The sequence below is a fragment of the Podarcis vaucheri genome (genome assembly GCF_965113315.1).
Source record: "Podarcis vaucheri genome assembly, chromosome: 2".
NCBI classification, from domain to species: domain Eukaryota; kingdom Metazoa; phylum Chordata; class Lepidosauria; order Squamata; family Lacertidae; genus Podarcis; species Podarcis vaucheri.
Genome location: NC_138760.1, coordinates 6,288,690 through 6,301,757, shown reverse-complemented (window position 1 = coordinate 6,301,757; position 13,068 = coordinate 6,288,690). Strand labels below are relative to the sequence as shown.

Below are 13,068 nucleotides of genomic sequence, written 5' to 3'. Positions count from 1 at the left end.
TCCTCTAGACCAGGGCAGCCCAACTTTTCAGACCAAGCGGGCCACAAGAGCACTTTGACATGGAACCTGTGGGCTGCGCACTGTCTTGCTGCATGTAAGGGGGAAAGCAAAGCCAAAATCTGATGCTCCCTCCCCTCCCCAACATTGCCTTCCGAAAGCCAGCTAAGCGAGGCTCTGGGCTTTGGGAAGCAGGCACGAAGCCCTGGCAGGGTGCTATAGCACTTCAACCTCCTTCCCAAAGTTGGGGAAGCACTAACTAGGCTTCGGAAAGGAGGTGGGAGGACTCAAGGACCCTGTCAGAGTCCCTACGCTTCCTTCCCGAAGTCCAGCCAGTGTGGTGTAGTGGTTAAGAGCAGTGGACTCGTAATCTGGTGAACCGGGTTCGCTGCCCCACTCTTCCACATGCAGCTGCTGGGTGACCTTGGGCCAGTCACACTTCCCTGAAGTCTCTCAGCCCCACTCACCTCACAGAGCGTTTGTTGTGGGGGAGGAAGGGAAAGGAGAATGTTAGCCGCTTTGAGACTCCTTAAGGGGAGTGAAAGGCAAGATATCAAGTCCAAACTCTTCTTCTTCCAGCAACCATTAGCCAGCACAGCTGGACCAGAATTGGTGTTGTAGGCTCAAACTGTCTTGGATTTTGATGTTTGGTGGCATCAGAAGAATTTTGATTTTCTTTCATACTAAGTTTCTAGTCCTGTGGCTTCAAAACATGACACAATCAATGTCTGGTGTAACATAAGGGCCAGGAAGCGGAGTTTCAGGATCAGTTCTGCTCCCCACCCTCCCCTCTCTCAGCTATCGGCATCCTACAAATGCATGGGACGTGTAGATGTTGGTATTTTGACACAGAATTCTATGTCCCATTAATCTCATCTTTCCTTTTTTGGGGGAAAAAGAAGCAAGCTTCTGTTCCTCAAGACTGCAAAAACTAGGCTGGAATGTGCCTGGTGAAATCTAAGGAGCCATGGAGAGAACTAAGTGGACTTTCATATGGCGGAGATGTGAAGTTTCAGAGGCACGTGCAATTCCTTATCCCTTCTTTAGCCAGTGGAAGAAAAAAAAGTTGTAAAATAAGCAAACATACGCAAACTTGCATGACTGAGAGGTTCTTGATGCAGAACTCTTCATTTTTTTTAGCAGCCCAGAACATACACAGTCCTGCCAAAGGCTGTTACTTATTGGCCAAAACCTATTGCATCCGAGGGCTGAATCTCCATAACCCTCTAATTTCCCAGTAATTGCCAAATAAAAGCACCTCCATATTCCTTCAAAATGCATCTTGGAAACAGTAAATATAGTTACAGGGAACGAGGTAGAGGGTCTTCTTGGTAGTAACGCCTGCCCTGTGGAACACCCTCCCATCAGAAGTCAAGGAAATAAACAACTATTCAACTTTTAGAAGACATTTGAAGATAGCCCTGTATCAGGTGGTTTTTAATGTTGGATGTTTTATTGTGTTTTTAATATTCTGCTGGTAGCCGCCCAGAGTAGCTGGGGCAACCCAAGTCAGATGGGAGGCATCTAAATGTTGTTGTTGATGATGATGGTGATGATGATGCTGATGATGCTGCTGCTGTTGTTCTTAAAAGGCCTACAGATAAACTGCATTTGCATAATCTCTCACATTATATGAGTGTTTAGAAAACATGGACTGCCTGTTAAAATGACATTTTGGCTTGCTAAACTAAGGTATCTGATTAGGACAATGAGAATAGTATCTAATTCTACATACTGATGTGAGTCTTAGATGGTGTATGGGTTAAAGAAATGAAAGGCCAGCTATATTGTGGTTCCAAATAAAAGTCCGCATGTCTTTTTATTCCACTTTTTTTTTTGGGGGGGGGCAAAGCATTTGTGCCATTGAACAGCTGCAGGGCAAGCATTATTTATGCGTTTTGTTTATTGATCGCTTTCCACAAGACATATCCAAGCAACTTACAAAAATAAAATTCAAATACACAATACAAAAAAGATTTCTCAAAGCCAGTATAAAAGTCTAAGGTGATCAAACTCTTAAATCCCCCTTCTGCCCCCCCAGTGCTTGACCACCAAAGAATCACCCAGGAAAAGTACCATCAACTGCTGTAGATAGATATAAAAAATCCACAGATTTTTATCCCCACACCTTCAAATACTAGGGAATTTGCTGTACCTGTTGGATGTCTGTCTGCTGAAGCTACAGTAGCCCTGCCAGAAACAAGTGGCAATGCTAAAAGACAGACTGGGAGCCAGGATTTTGCTCTACACTCCCCTAAGCTCTAAAACCCAGCACTGGGAAGAGGCAACACAACCTCACAATTTATTACAAGGCAAAACTTGGGCAAGTTTTTTTTTTTTTTAATTCACAAACTCATGCCCTATCCTCCAATGCAAGTATTTCCAGCATGGCTAACAACTAACAGACAATAGAAGCATAACAGCAGCTTTACTTTTCAAACAGTGTTCAGAAAAGAACAAGCAACAATTAGGCTGTACTGCTTTTTAAACATCAGGGTTCTTCCCCACCACCCTCCCCATTGTTCGAAACATTTTCGCCAAAGATCCAAACAGAGGAGCCAAAGCATTGCAAGCCTGGAATTAGTTGCAGCTGCTTTCTAATTATTCCTCAATTGCTATTTTTCAAGCGTTAATTACACCCTCACAACATGTTGGTGGCAGATTGAAGCATTCAATGACGGGACACCCGAGGGGGCCTTCATTTGTAAAATCTGCAGCCAAGCTTCTTAGCTCCCATCCTCCCACACTGGAACGCACAGAATCCTCTCCTGCAAGCCCCTGATTTAGATACAGAACTCTTGCCCTGCTTCATGCACCATTTCTTGCCCGTGACCAGCTTCATCCTAAGCCTAGGCAGCCATTTTGCCTGCTCCAGGATAGGCTGTGGTTGCTAAGCAACCACAAGGTACAGTCTCGCCAGCATCCTCCAAGCAGGGTATCCGCATGGCTAGAGCAGAGTGCCAGTAAACCCACCTTCCCACTTCAGCCTAACCCACAGCACTGTCCTCTCAGAGGCAGGGCTCCCTGGCTTGTCCCCCAGCCCCCTACCCTAGCAAAGGCTCCCATTTTTTGTGGAATAAGGTTTCCGAAAGTAAGCCCTCCCCCTCGATGAGATGCTGTTTCCAGGGAAGTGATGCAATGTGACTGCAATCCGTAATGAGGCCTAAGCGTTTGGGTCTCCGTTGAGACTTGGCAGCCCACCCAACTGGGCAGCTCTTCCAAACCGGTCCCCTCGTTGGACGACTCCGCTGGCTTTGCTTGGGTTGCTTGGGAGGCTTGGGAGGCTGCGGTCTGCTATTCCCCCTCAACGTCAGTTTCCGTTCCCCCTCTGACTAGGAAGGAATTCAAGTCCCCCTGCCAGAATAAAGCCCTGGGTGTTTCTTCCAGATGGGACGCTGCAAAGATGTACGAGCTTCTCTCTCCTGCTGGAAGAATGCCAAGAGGAAACCGATAGCTATTTCCACCCTTTCTCTACCCAGCGTTGTACGGAATTAACTGCACGGGGAGGGATGCCATATGCTTCTATTACGCCATCCCCTTAGTAATTGTGTCTATGGCTGTGTGGGAAATTCAGTCCCCTGCCAGAGACAGCTCCCTTTGAAATCCCAAACCGGAAGTCCAAATTCTGAAACACAACCCATCCAGGCAGCTGGATTCCATTGAATAAGGTTTCTCCTTGGGTTCTTTTCCTTTAATAATAATATTTTTTATATTTTTTTAAAATGAAGCCGAGAGAGAATAAGCAAGGAAGTAGGAGAACAGAGACAGAACTTGCATACTGTGCTGTAAGCTTTGAGAGTTAAAGTTTAAAAGACAACTGATCACAACGAGTAATAATGGGTTTTCCCTGGTCTAGGTATAAGGTGGATTGCAGAATCTATTTTGCAAGGGGTTTTTTTTGCTCCTCTGTGGAAAAGACCGGCCACTGTTTTAGCTTTTATAGTTGCTAAAATGAACTTTACAAACTACAGCTACTCGAAGCGTGAATCTAAAGTGTAGAGAAGTATCAATCACCTCATTCCATTTTAATTTGAGCCTTTGGAGATTTCAACTTTGCCTAAATGTGATCTGGCACTTTCTCATAATTCTACACACACACCCTTTCAAAGGAGACACACACACACAAAAATGTTCTTGCACCCAGGGTCAGCCAAGGGGTTTTGGTGCTGGATAGGTTAGAGTCAAATGGCACTCCACATCCTTCACTGACTTCCGGAGAATACAATTCCTGGGGAAATTCTGTATGAGCCTTGCTAAAATGCAGACCTGTTCTTTTAAAAGGGACCTGTAAAGATCTTCCAAGTGGATTATAGCCCATGGGTCAGATCTGTTTGCCTTTTAGCAAGCCATCTCCCCTTGCCCCAGGATAAGGACACTCTCCCCCCCCCCCCCGAGTTCTGTATTGAGAATAATGCTTTTTGTTTTCTTCCAAAATGTCCCCAAGTTAGGGTTGTGCATTGCTGCAGTCATCTTTGCTGACAATACCAAATTATTCATGGTGGGGAAAATTAAAAGGGATGACAAAGAGATCCAAAAGGTTCACACCAAACTGAATGAATTGGTAATAAAATGCCAAATGTGGTTTAAGGTGTGGCAAAGAATCCCAACTTCTCAGATACAATCATAGGACCTGAACTGACAGGGAATGACTTTGAAATACAGTGGTACCTCAGGTTAAGTACTTAATTCATTCCGGAGGTCCGTTCTTAACCTGAAACTGTTCTTAACCTGAAGCACCACTTTAGCTAATGGGGCCTCCTGCTGCTGCCGCGCCGCCGGAGCACGATTTCTGTTCTCAACCTGAAGCATCTGTAACCCATGGTACCACTGTAATAATAATAGATGTCTTCTAAAAGTTTGGTAGTTATTTTTCTCTTTGACATCTGGTGGGAGGGCGTTCCACAGGGCGGGTGCCACTACTGAGAAGCCCCTCTCCCTGGTTCCCTGTAACTTGGCTTCTTGCAGCGAGGAAACCACCAGAAGGCCCTCGGCACTGGACCTCAATGTCCGGGATAAACAATGGGGGTGGAGACGCTCCTTCAGGTATACTGGGCCGAGGCCGTTTAGGGCTTTAAAGGTCAGCACCAACACTTTGAATTGTGCTCGGAAATGTACTGGGAGTCACTGTAAGTCTTTCAAGACCGGTGTTATATGAAAGGGATATTGGAGGTCAACCCAGTGTACAGCAGCTGGGGGTGGGGAGCGAATCCCATGCTTTGAATCTACAGTCTGACCACACTTGGAATAGGTATAGTTTTGATTGCCACACCTTTTGGGAGGGTGTGTGTGTGAGAGAAATATTGTAGAGCTGCAAAAGGTACAGAAAAGGGCAACCCAAATGATTAGGGGGCTACAGCAACAGTCTGAGAGCAAAGGTTTGGAGCTATGGGGACAGTGGACAGAGTGAATATTTCTCCCTGCCACCCAATGAAACTGAACAGTGGGACATTTAGGACAGACAAAAGAAAGGACTTTTCCACACAGCGGGCACCTTGGCTGTGGAATTTGCTGCCATGAGATGTGATGAAGTGTTTCCACCCCCGTCATTCAGCCTGGACACTGAGGTCCAGCTCCAAGGGCCTTCTGGCCATTTCCTCACCGCGAAAAGTGAGGTTAGTGGGAACTAGGCACAGGGCCTTCTTGGTAGCGGCATCTGCCCTGTGGAACGCCCTCCCATCAGATGACTAACAACCACACAACTTTTAGAAGACATCTGAAGACAGCCCTGGATCAGTGAGTTGTTAATGTTTGGTGCATGCTGTTTTTATTATATTGAATGCTGCCCAGAGTGGCTCAGGCAGCGCAGTCAGATGGATGGGGTATAAATAAAATAATTATTAAGGCTTTAAAAGGGAACTGGACACATTCTTAAACCGTGTTCAGGCACTGGCCTGAATATGTGAAGGGTTAAACTGGGGGTAGAGGTCACAAGCCATGTCACAACATCCCGAGGTGCAAGATCATTAGTCAAAGGTCAGGAAGCCTTTTTTTAAAAAACACCTGTTTGTGCACACTTGTAAACTGACCTCACAATCAAAAACCCTGAGAAGCCAGAGTTCCTGTTTGAGGAGAGGTTTCTAACTACATTCAGGGTGCGGGGGAAGCCTCCAGACCTTCATGGTAATCGCACAAAGATATAAGAAGCAGCCAGTTTGCCCAAGGATGTTGGAGGCAGGGCATCTGTGTGCATGAGAGGATAAACTTATTCATGGCCGCTACTCATGGATACAGGCTACCTTCTAGGATCCAAAGCCTCCGAATACTAATTGCTGGGAAACAATGTTGGGAGGGCTATTGGTTCTCACAGGCACCTGGTTGTGCCGGGACGAGGGTGGCGCTGTGGGTTAAACCACAGAGCCTAGGGCATGCTGATCAGAAGGTCAGCCGTTCAATTCCCCGCAACACAGTGAGCTCCCGTTGCTCGGTCCCAGCTCCTGCCAACCTAGCAGTTCAAAAGCACGTCAAGTGCAAGCAGATAAATAGGTACCACTCCGGCGGGAAGGTAAACGGCGTTTCCGTGCGCTGCTCTGGTTTGCCAGAAGCGGCTTAGTCCTGCTGGCCACATGACCCGGAAGCTGTACACCGGCTCCCTCAGCCAATAAAGCGAGATGAGCGCTGCAGCCCCAGAGTTGGTCACGACTGGACCTAATGGTCAAGGGACCCTTTACCTTTATCTTACCTGGTTGTGCCACTGCAGGAAAAAGGCTCTGGGTAGGACAGGTCTTTGCTGAGTTGCAAAGGAAGGAAACAATTGAGACCACACTCTGCAAACCCACCCATCAAAGTGGCCCATGGGAGCAGCTGAGGAAGCTCAGGATCCAACCTGCTGGCAAGGTGTTATCCCCAAACCTACACTAGCCCCTATTCTCAAATCTTTGCCTGTGCTATACTATTTCTGAGTATAGGTGGAGGTCTCCTCCGTCCAAAAATCCCCTCCAGCTAGAAAAGTACCATCTCCGGGAGAAAGGTTCTCGATGGGAGGGAACTTTGATGCCACAGTAGAACCAATCCTTAGTTGCAGTTCAGATTCACTACTTGAGGCAAGGCCTTCAGCATCCCTCATGATTTTGGCTGTCTGCAACAGCCTAAAATTACACAACTAAATTATTAAAAATCTCTTATCTATCGATCTATATATCTATAACTCAGTTCTGAGAGGCGTGTTTAAAGCTTTGGGAACTAAAAATGTTTTAAAGATGATAAGGTGTTTGCAGGCCTCACTGGGTAAAGAAATTTCATAGGTCCAGCAAAATACACTCCCGGCCCCCACAAATGTCACCGCTTGTTGAATGACATTTAAAAAGATGGCTTTCCCAGCCCATTCCAAAGGGCAAGAGAGGGAAGGTTTTCTCCCAAAGGAAGGGTGGGCCCAGGCCTTTCACGACTCTAAAGGTCAGTTCCAGAATCTTAAACTGTACTCAAGAAAGTAAATGGCAGACAATACAATTCACAAACAATATTATGATAACCCTCCCAGTGATGTGGCACTTTAAATTGGCTGATAATGAAGGAATCTGCAATTGGAAGGACAATTCAGGCTTCATAATGGGTACCAGCTGGACCCTTCAGCTGCCCACAGGAGGCAGGCGAAATGGGTGGGGAGACTGGTGGTGGTTGTTCAAGGAGGCCAGCTGGCAATCCACTTTAAAATAGGGCTGGGGAGATGTTGCTGGACTTTCAGATGGTGTTGGACTACCACCCCCATCATTCTTAACCATTGGCTATGCTGGCTAGGGCTGATGGGAGATGAAGTGCAGCCATGGCTGGAGGGCGGCCACAGCTTCCGCATCCTTTTTAAGGAACTGAAAGAGCAGGTGGACTCCCCAGTCCTTATTCCCACCTCCAAAGCCATCCAGTCCAAAGCACAATATTGGTCAGGTCTCATAACACAGAATAATTCAAAATACAATTTAAAAATCTGGTTTTTAATTTGTGATTTGACCTCAAAATTCAAGATGCGATTCTCAGGTTGTTTTCAACAGAATGTTTCCCAGTTGGTTAAATACATGGGTGAAATCATATGGAAGTCACAAGTAGATTTTCAAGCATTTTCAGTGATCCCTTGGGAATCTTCCCTTCCTTCTTTTAACTTGCATCACCACCAATCACAAGTTATGCTTCTCTCAAACATCACAGCACCTCAACCTGCTAGTGCAACCTGCTGGTCTACCCAAGATGGTGTCACAGGTGGCCGTGTGTGGCCTGACTCACACATAGCTGTTGACTGTCTGACAAGTGTGTAACTTTGGGCGTTTTCTCACCACAGTTTCCCGCATCTCTCACCACAGTTTCCTCACCCACCTCTCCGGTCTACACTGAAATCAGGTAGACATATAATTGATATCCAGTGCTTGGAAGGAGGAGGGCAACAAAGGAGGTGGACATGTCTGGGGCTATCACACCCCCTCCTGCCCTGAAGCCCTCCCTGTGCTACGTTACATCGTGATCTAGCACAGCTTTGTGCACATGGGGGAAGGGTGTTTTTCTGTCTTCCATCTCAACCTATACTGCAGGGGCAAGGTAGTACATCTGGGATGGAAGTCAACCACACTTTTACTTAGAACAAACCAAATGACATTATAAGCATGACTAAGTTAGGTCCATTAATTCCAGTGGGTCTACTAGGAGTAAAATTTAGTTAAATGCTACCCCCATGGTCCTTCTGTCCCTCATCTAGGGCAGGTTACTACCACCATAGGGACGCGGGTGGCGCTGTGGGTTAAACCACACAGCCTAGGACTTGCTGATCAGAAGGTTGGCGGTTCGAATCCCCACGACGGGGTGAGCTCCCGTTGCTCGGTCCCTGCTCCTGCCAACCTAGCAGTTCGAAAGCATGTCAAAGTGCAAGTAGATAAATAGGTACCGCTCCAGCGGGAAGGTAAACGGCATTTCCGTGCGCTGCTCTGGTTCGCCAGAAGCGGCTTAGTCATGCTGGCCACATGACCCGGAAGCTGTATGCTGGCTCCCTCAGCCAGTAAAGCGAGATGAGTGCTGCAACCCCAGAGTCATCCACGACTGGACCTAACGGTCAGGGGCCCCTTTACCTTTACCACCACCATATACTTCACTTGAGCAGAGCGTACAACCATTTGCCCTACATTACGGAATTAGAGACAAGACACCTTGTTATGGACTGCAGGGAATATTACAGAACCTCTGCGGAAGCGAACAGGAGAGCAGATGCGATCACTGCTTTTCCATAACTCCAAAGTTCTGACCTGTCGATAGCAGCAATAAGAACTGGGGAACTGGATGCAGCGTCTATGCCAGGACTGGTGCACCAAAACTGGAATGGACAGCGGACCAACTACATTGCACCTAGATTGGAGAGTGGATCCATCTGATTTATCACTAGCTGCTTCAGCACTGTAGCACAATGGGAAAGTTTTATTGTTGGCCGATACAGACTCAGTTGGGCTCTCAAATTACACTACAGATAGAGCTCTGATATGTGCCTTCCTCCGCAACCACGTACATAGCATAATGCTTAATCCTGCCCCAGGGAAGGCAAAAAAAAGTACTATACATCTGCTTAAATCATAAATCACCAGTATCAGAATGATGAATGCCTCTGTGAATATACAGGAACATAACATGGATTTCTTCTTCTTCATGCCTTTGGCTATTAAGATTGATACTTTCATGAATGCAGACTGTTCCACCTTTGCCCAGGGCTACGAATAGTCCGCACATTCATACTCAAAATACAAATAAAAATCCTACAATTTCGCATCTACTGAATTCAAATTCTGCATGAATAAATCATGTAACCAATATAATTTATACAAAGGTGCATAACTTTCACCTATTTTGCATAACTGCAATGTTTACTGTTTTATATATTCTGATTTGATAGTCATGGGAATTGAAAGAACTATACCGGACATGAGTTCTAACCCCACAGCCACTGGAAATCTTGTTTAGCCCAGTCCCATGACTAGCACATCACACTGTTTTTTGAAATTTCAGAAAGCACAGCTCACATGCTTCCAAGAACATATTCAAAACAATGAGAGCTAGAAACTTGCTCTCTTTTCAAGAAAGAAATGAAAACTCTGGCTTAAAAAGATCTTAATGCAAAAAGCTACTGCTATTCAAAGCAGACAGTATTAGACTGGCTGGATCAATGATCTGCCTCAGTATAAGCTCCTTACGTTCAATGTATTACCAACAACCCTGTATCATGTGGATTTTGAAACACAACCCCTTTTCCTACAAATCAGAGTGAAAATGGAACCATTCAAACAGCTGCATGACCACTGTAGGGAGAATGGACAGAGGAGGGAACTATGTGTCACATGCTGTCAGCTTCCTGTCACTCTGACATCGTTGGAGTGGAATTTTGAAAAAAACAAACATACTTTCCACAATCAAGAAGGAAAAAAATCCCCCAGAAATCCCCAAGCATTCTCTACACAAGAAGCAACTCTAACGGCTCAGCCACAGTCACTGAATCTCAAGAGTTACATCCGATGTGTCAGAACCCTTTTATGAAAAGTCAAGAAGCAGAGAATCTCCTTGGAAAAGCCAGAGAAGGAAAGGCAACTTGACTTTGCACAGATGACCACAGAAGTGTCCCTTTGTTCCCAAGAAACCCTTGGGGCCGTCCACTGGGATGTTCCATATGAGTAAATGGGCAGCATGAACTCTGGTTCTCAAAATGGTCAAATTTCTACTGCATAAGGAGCAATCGCAAAGCCACTCTCTACTCTTCTGGCTTTAATTCTTTCGGAATGAATTCCTCCCTATCAGTTCTGCCATCACAGCAATTAACACAGATCAACCCATTACCCAATCATTACACCGCACTTTGGGATAACTTCCCCAAACATAAAATATGTACAAACAGGAGCATGGTCACAGTCCTGCGTTGATTTGGTTTCAACCTCCAGAAGCCTCTACTCAAAATTCTAATGCATGAAGATCACAACCACCAGTCTTCCAAAAGGCCAAACTTATACAGACAAAGACACAAATAAGAATACTTTAAGAGGTGAAATGATCAGGTGAATACATCCCTTGAATTCACAGAAGTCACCCAATCACAAAGCTTGGCTTAGCACACTAAGCTTAGGCCTCCTGCATAAAAATGGAACATTTCCCCACTCAAAGCCCTTTTCAGCAGGTGTGGACAATTTATGGCTCTCCAGATTTGTTAGATTACCACTCACATAATCGTTGGCCATGCAGGGTTGGAGCTGATGGGAGTTAAGAGTCCCAAGAGCATCTGGAGGGCTAAACAGGTCAGCCACCTCTGCTCCAAGGGCGAGGGCGTATTATTAAAATTTGTATACCGGCCTTCATCTACAGATCTCACAACAAGGTTCAAAACAAGGAGACCATCCAGACCCTGCTTAGGAAGACCATCTTCTCTGCTCCTCTTTTCCTGATCCCTCTTCTTCTTCTTCCTTTCTTCCTGGACAAAGCTTGGGCCACTAGCAGCTATCCAATCAGAGACTAATTCCTTTCACCCACAAGTTAAGAGTGGCCTTTTCTGTGGAGAGGCAAGAAGGTAGTCTTCCTCATAACTTTCCAGACCAGGTCCACTTCCTTCCTTCTTCCAAGGACAAGAGTTTAAATCCCCACCAAATCCACCACCTACATGCCCTCGGCAGGATGCATGCCAACAGCGTACAGTGATGCTGAGGGGCACCTGGGGTATTCCACATTCCTGCCAGTACCACTCCTCACAAAACTGGTTCACAACGCAAGCAAACAAGGCCTCTCGGTTGATAAGTGGATCATCCACAGGGTCCCGCAAGGAGAAACTGGCCTGAGGGGGACAGGATATCAGAGGCCAACCAAGGAAAGATAAATGGTTCCAAGGAAAAGGATGGCAAGCGCAGCTCCATTAGGGTAGCTGAGGGTAGCAAGGTGATGCTACGGTTCTACGGCAGAAGGATCCTAATGCATGGGAGCAGGAATCCAGTCTTGGTGGGGGGTTTGAAAATTTCGAAGGAATTGGGGGATATAGATGCTTGAAACGCAGCTGCAAAGGAAAGAGCTAACCCACTTGAACAAAAATGGGACCTCAGATTGTGGGGTGGAGTGATCACAGTGTGGAAGAGGTCAAGGCAGATGGGCAAAAGGATCTGGAGAAGGCACTTCAACTGGGGATCAGGCATGGTATGGGTCAGAATGTGGAGATGGAGAAAAGCTGTGGAAGAGGACTGAGGATTACTGGACCTTGGATTCCTGGCCCATTGCGATGGGCCAAGATAACGCTGAAGTTCCCAGTGTGAGCTGACTGCCCTACAAGGGAGATCCACTCAGAATGGTGCCACAAAAGGGGGAGGAATCTGTCAGAATCATGAGTTAGAAGATAGAAAAGATTTATAAAGCTGAGACCTGTTGAGGGATCCAGCGAAAACGAACGGAAAGTGGGGTGAAAGAGAGATGGAAAGAACTTCTGGGAACTCTTGTGGTGAAGAAGAAGGGGAGCTACCGGAACATCTCAGCAACCGCGAGTAATCTGTCCTGCGGAGGAATCGACCAGAGAGCCCCGGTCAGGGTGGGAGATCTGCAGACCCCAGCAAGGAGAGATTCTGGATGCAACCACCAGGGCTGCAAACCCCGCGGAAGGTGGGGGGGGGGATCGAGAGAATGGTGTCCCATATCTGAGGGGGCCAGGAAAAGTGTCTGGAAAAGTTGGAGAAGGAGGAGAAACTGTTGCTATCGAGAGGGCGGGTAGGAATCCCTCCCGCAGCGAGGATGGACTAGGGAGATTTTTCAACCGAGGAGAGCCGTGCAACGGAATCTCCCCGCAGCGGCGTTGAGAAGGGGATGCGAGGGATCAACGAGGGGATCGGAGCGGGGGCGGGGTAAGGAAGAGGGATCTCTCACCAGCACCATCGCGAATCTCTCCTCCAGCTCCCCCTGGTCCGGCATGGGCACTTTCCCCGGCGGGGGCGGCAGCAGCCCGGAGCCCCCGCCCGGCTCCCCGCTCTCGGCGTTCCCCATCCCCGGCGGCTCCCGGGGAGGCGGGGACGGCAGAGCCCTCCTTGGGTGCCCGTCGAGAGTACGGAGCCGCCGTGGCCAGGCGGCGGCGGCTGCCTCCCACCAGTCCCTCCC

At 47.2% G+C, this 13,068-nt stretch overlaps 1 protein-coding gene across 8 annotated transcripts in view; it reads right to left on the bottom strand.

Moving 5' to 3' along the window:
• Positions 1-13,068, bottom strand: part of FMNL3 (formin like 3) — a 104,068-nt gene extending 91,000 nt beyond the window's left edge. For 5 of the 8 annotated variants that reach the window (XR_014215000.1, XM_082205508.1, XM_082205512.1 and 2 more), the window contains exon 1: positions 12,841-13,066. Coding sequence is in view for 7 of the 8 variants with exons in the window: in XM_082205508.1 (XP_082061634.1) it covers positions 12,841-12,957 (117 nt within the window). In the remaining variant the exon portion in view is untranslated. Of the gene's footprint in view, positions 1-12,840 lie in introns of all 8 variants that reach the window. The other 3 variants (XM_082205506.1, XM_082205510.1, XM_082205507.1) reach the window with 2 other exon arrangements.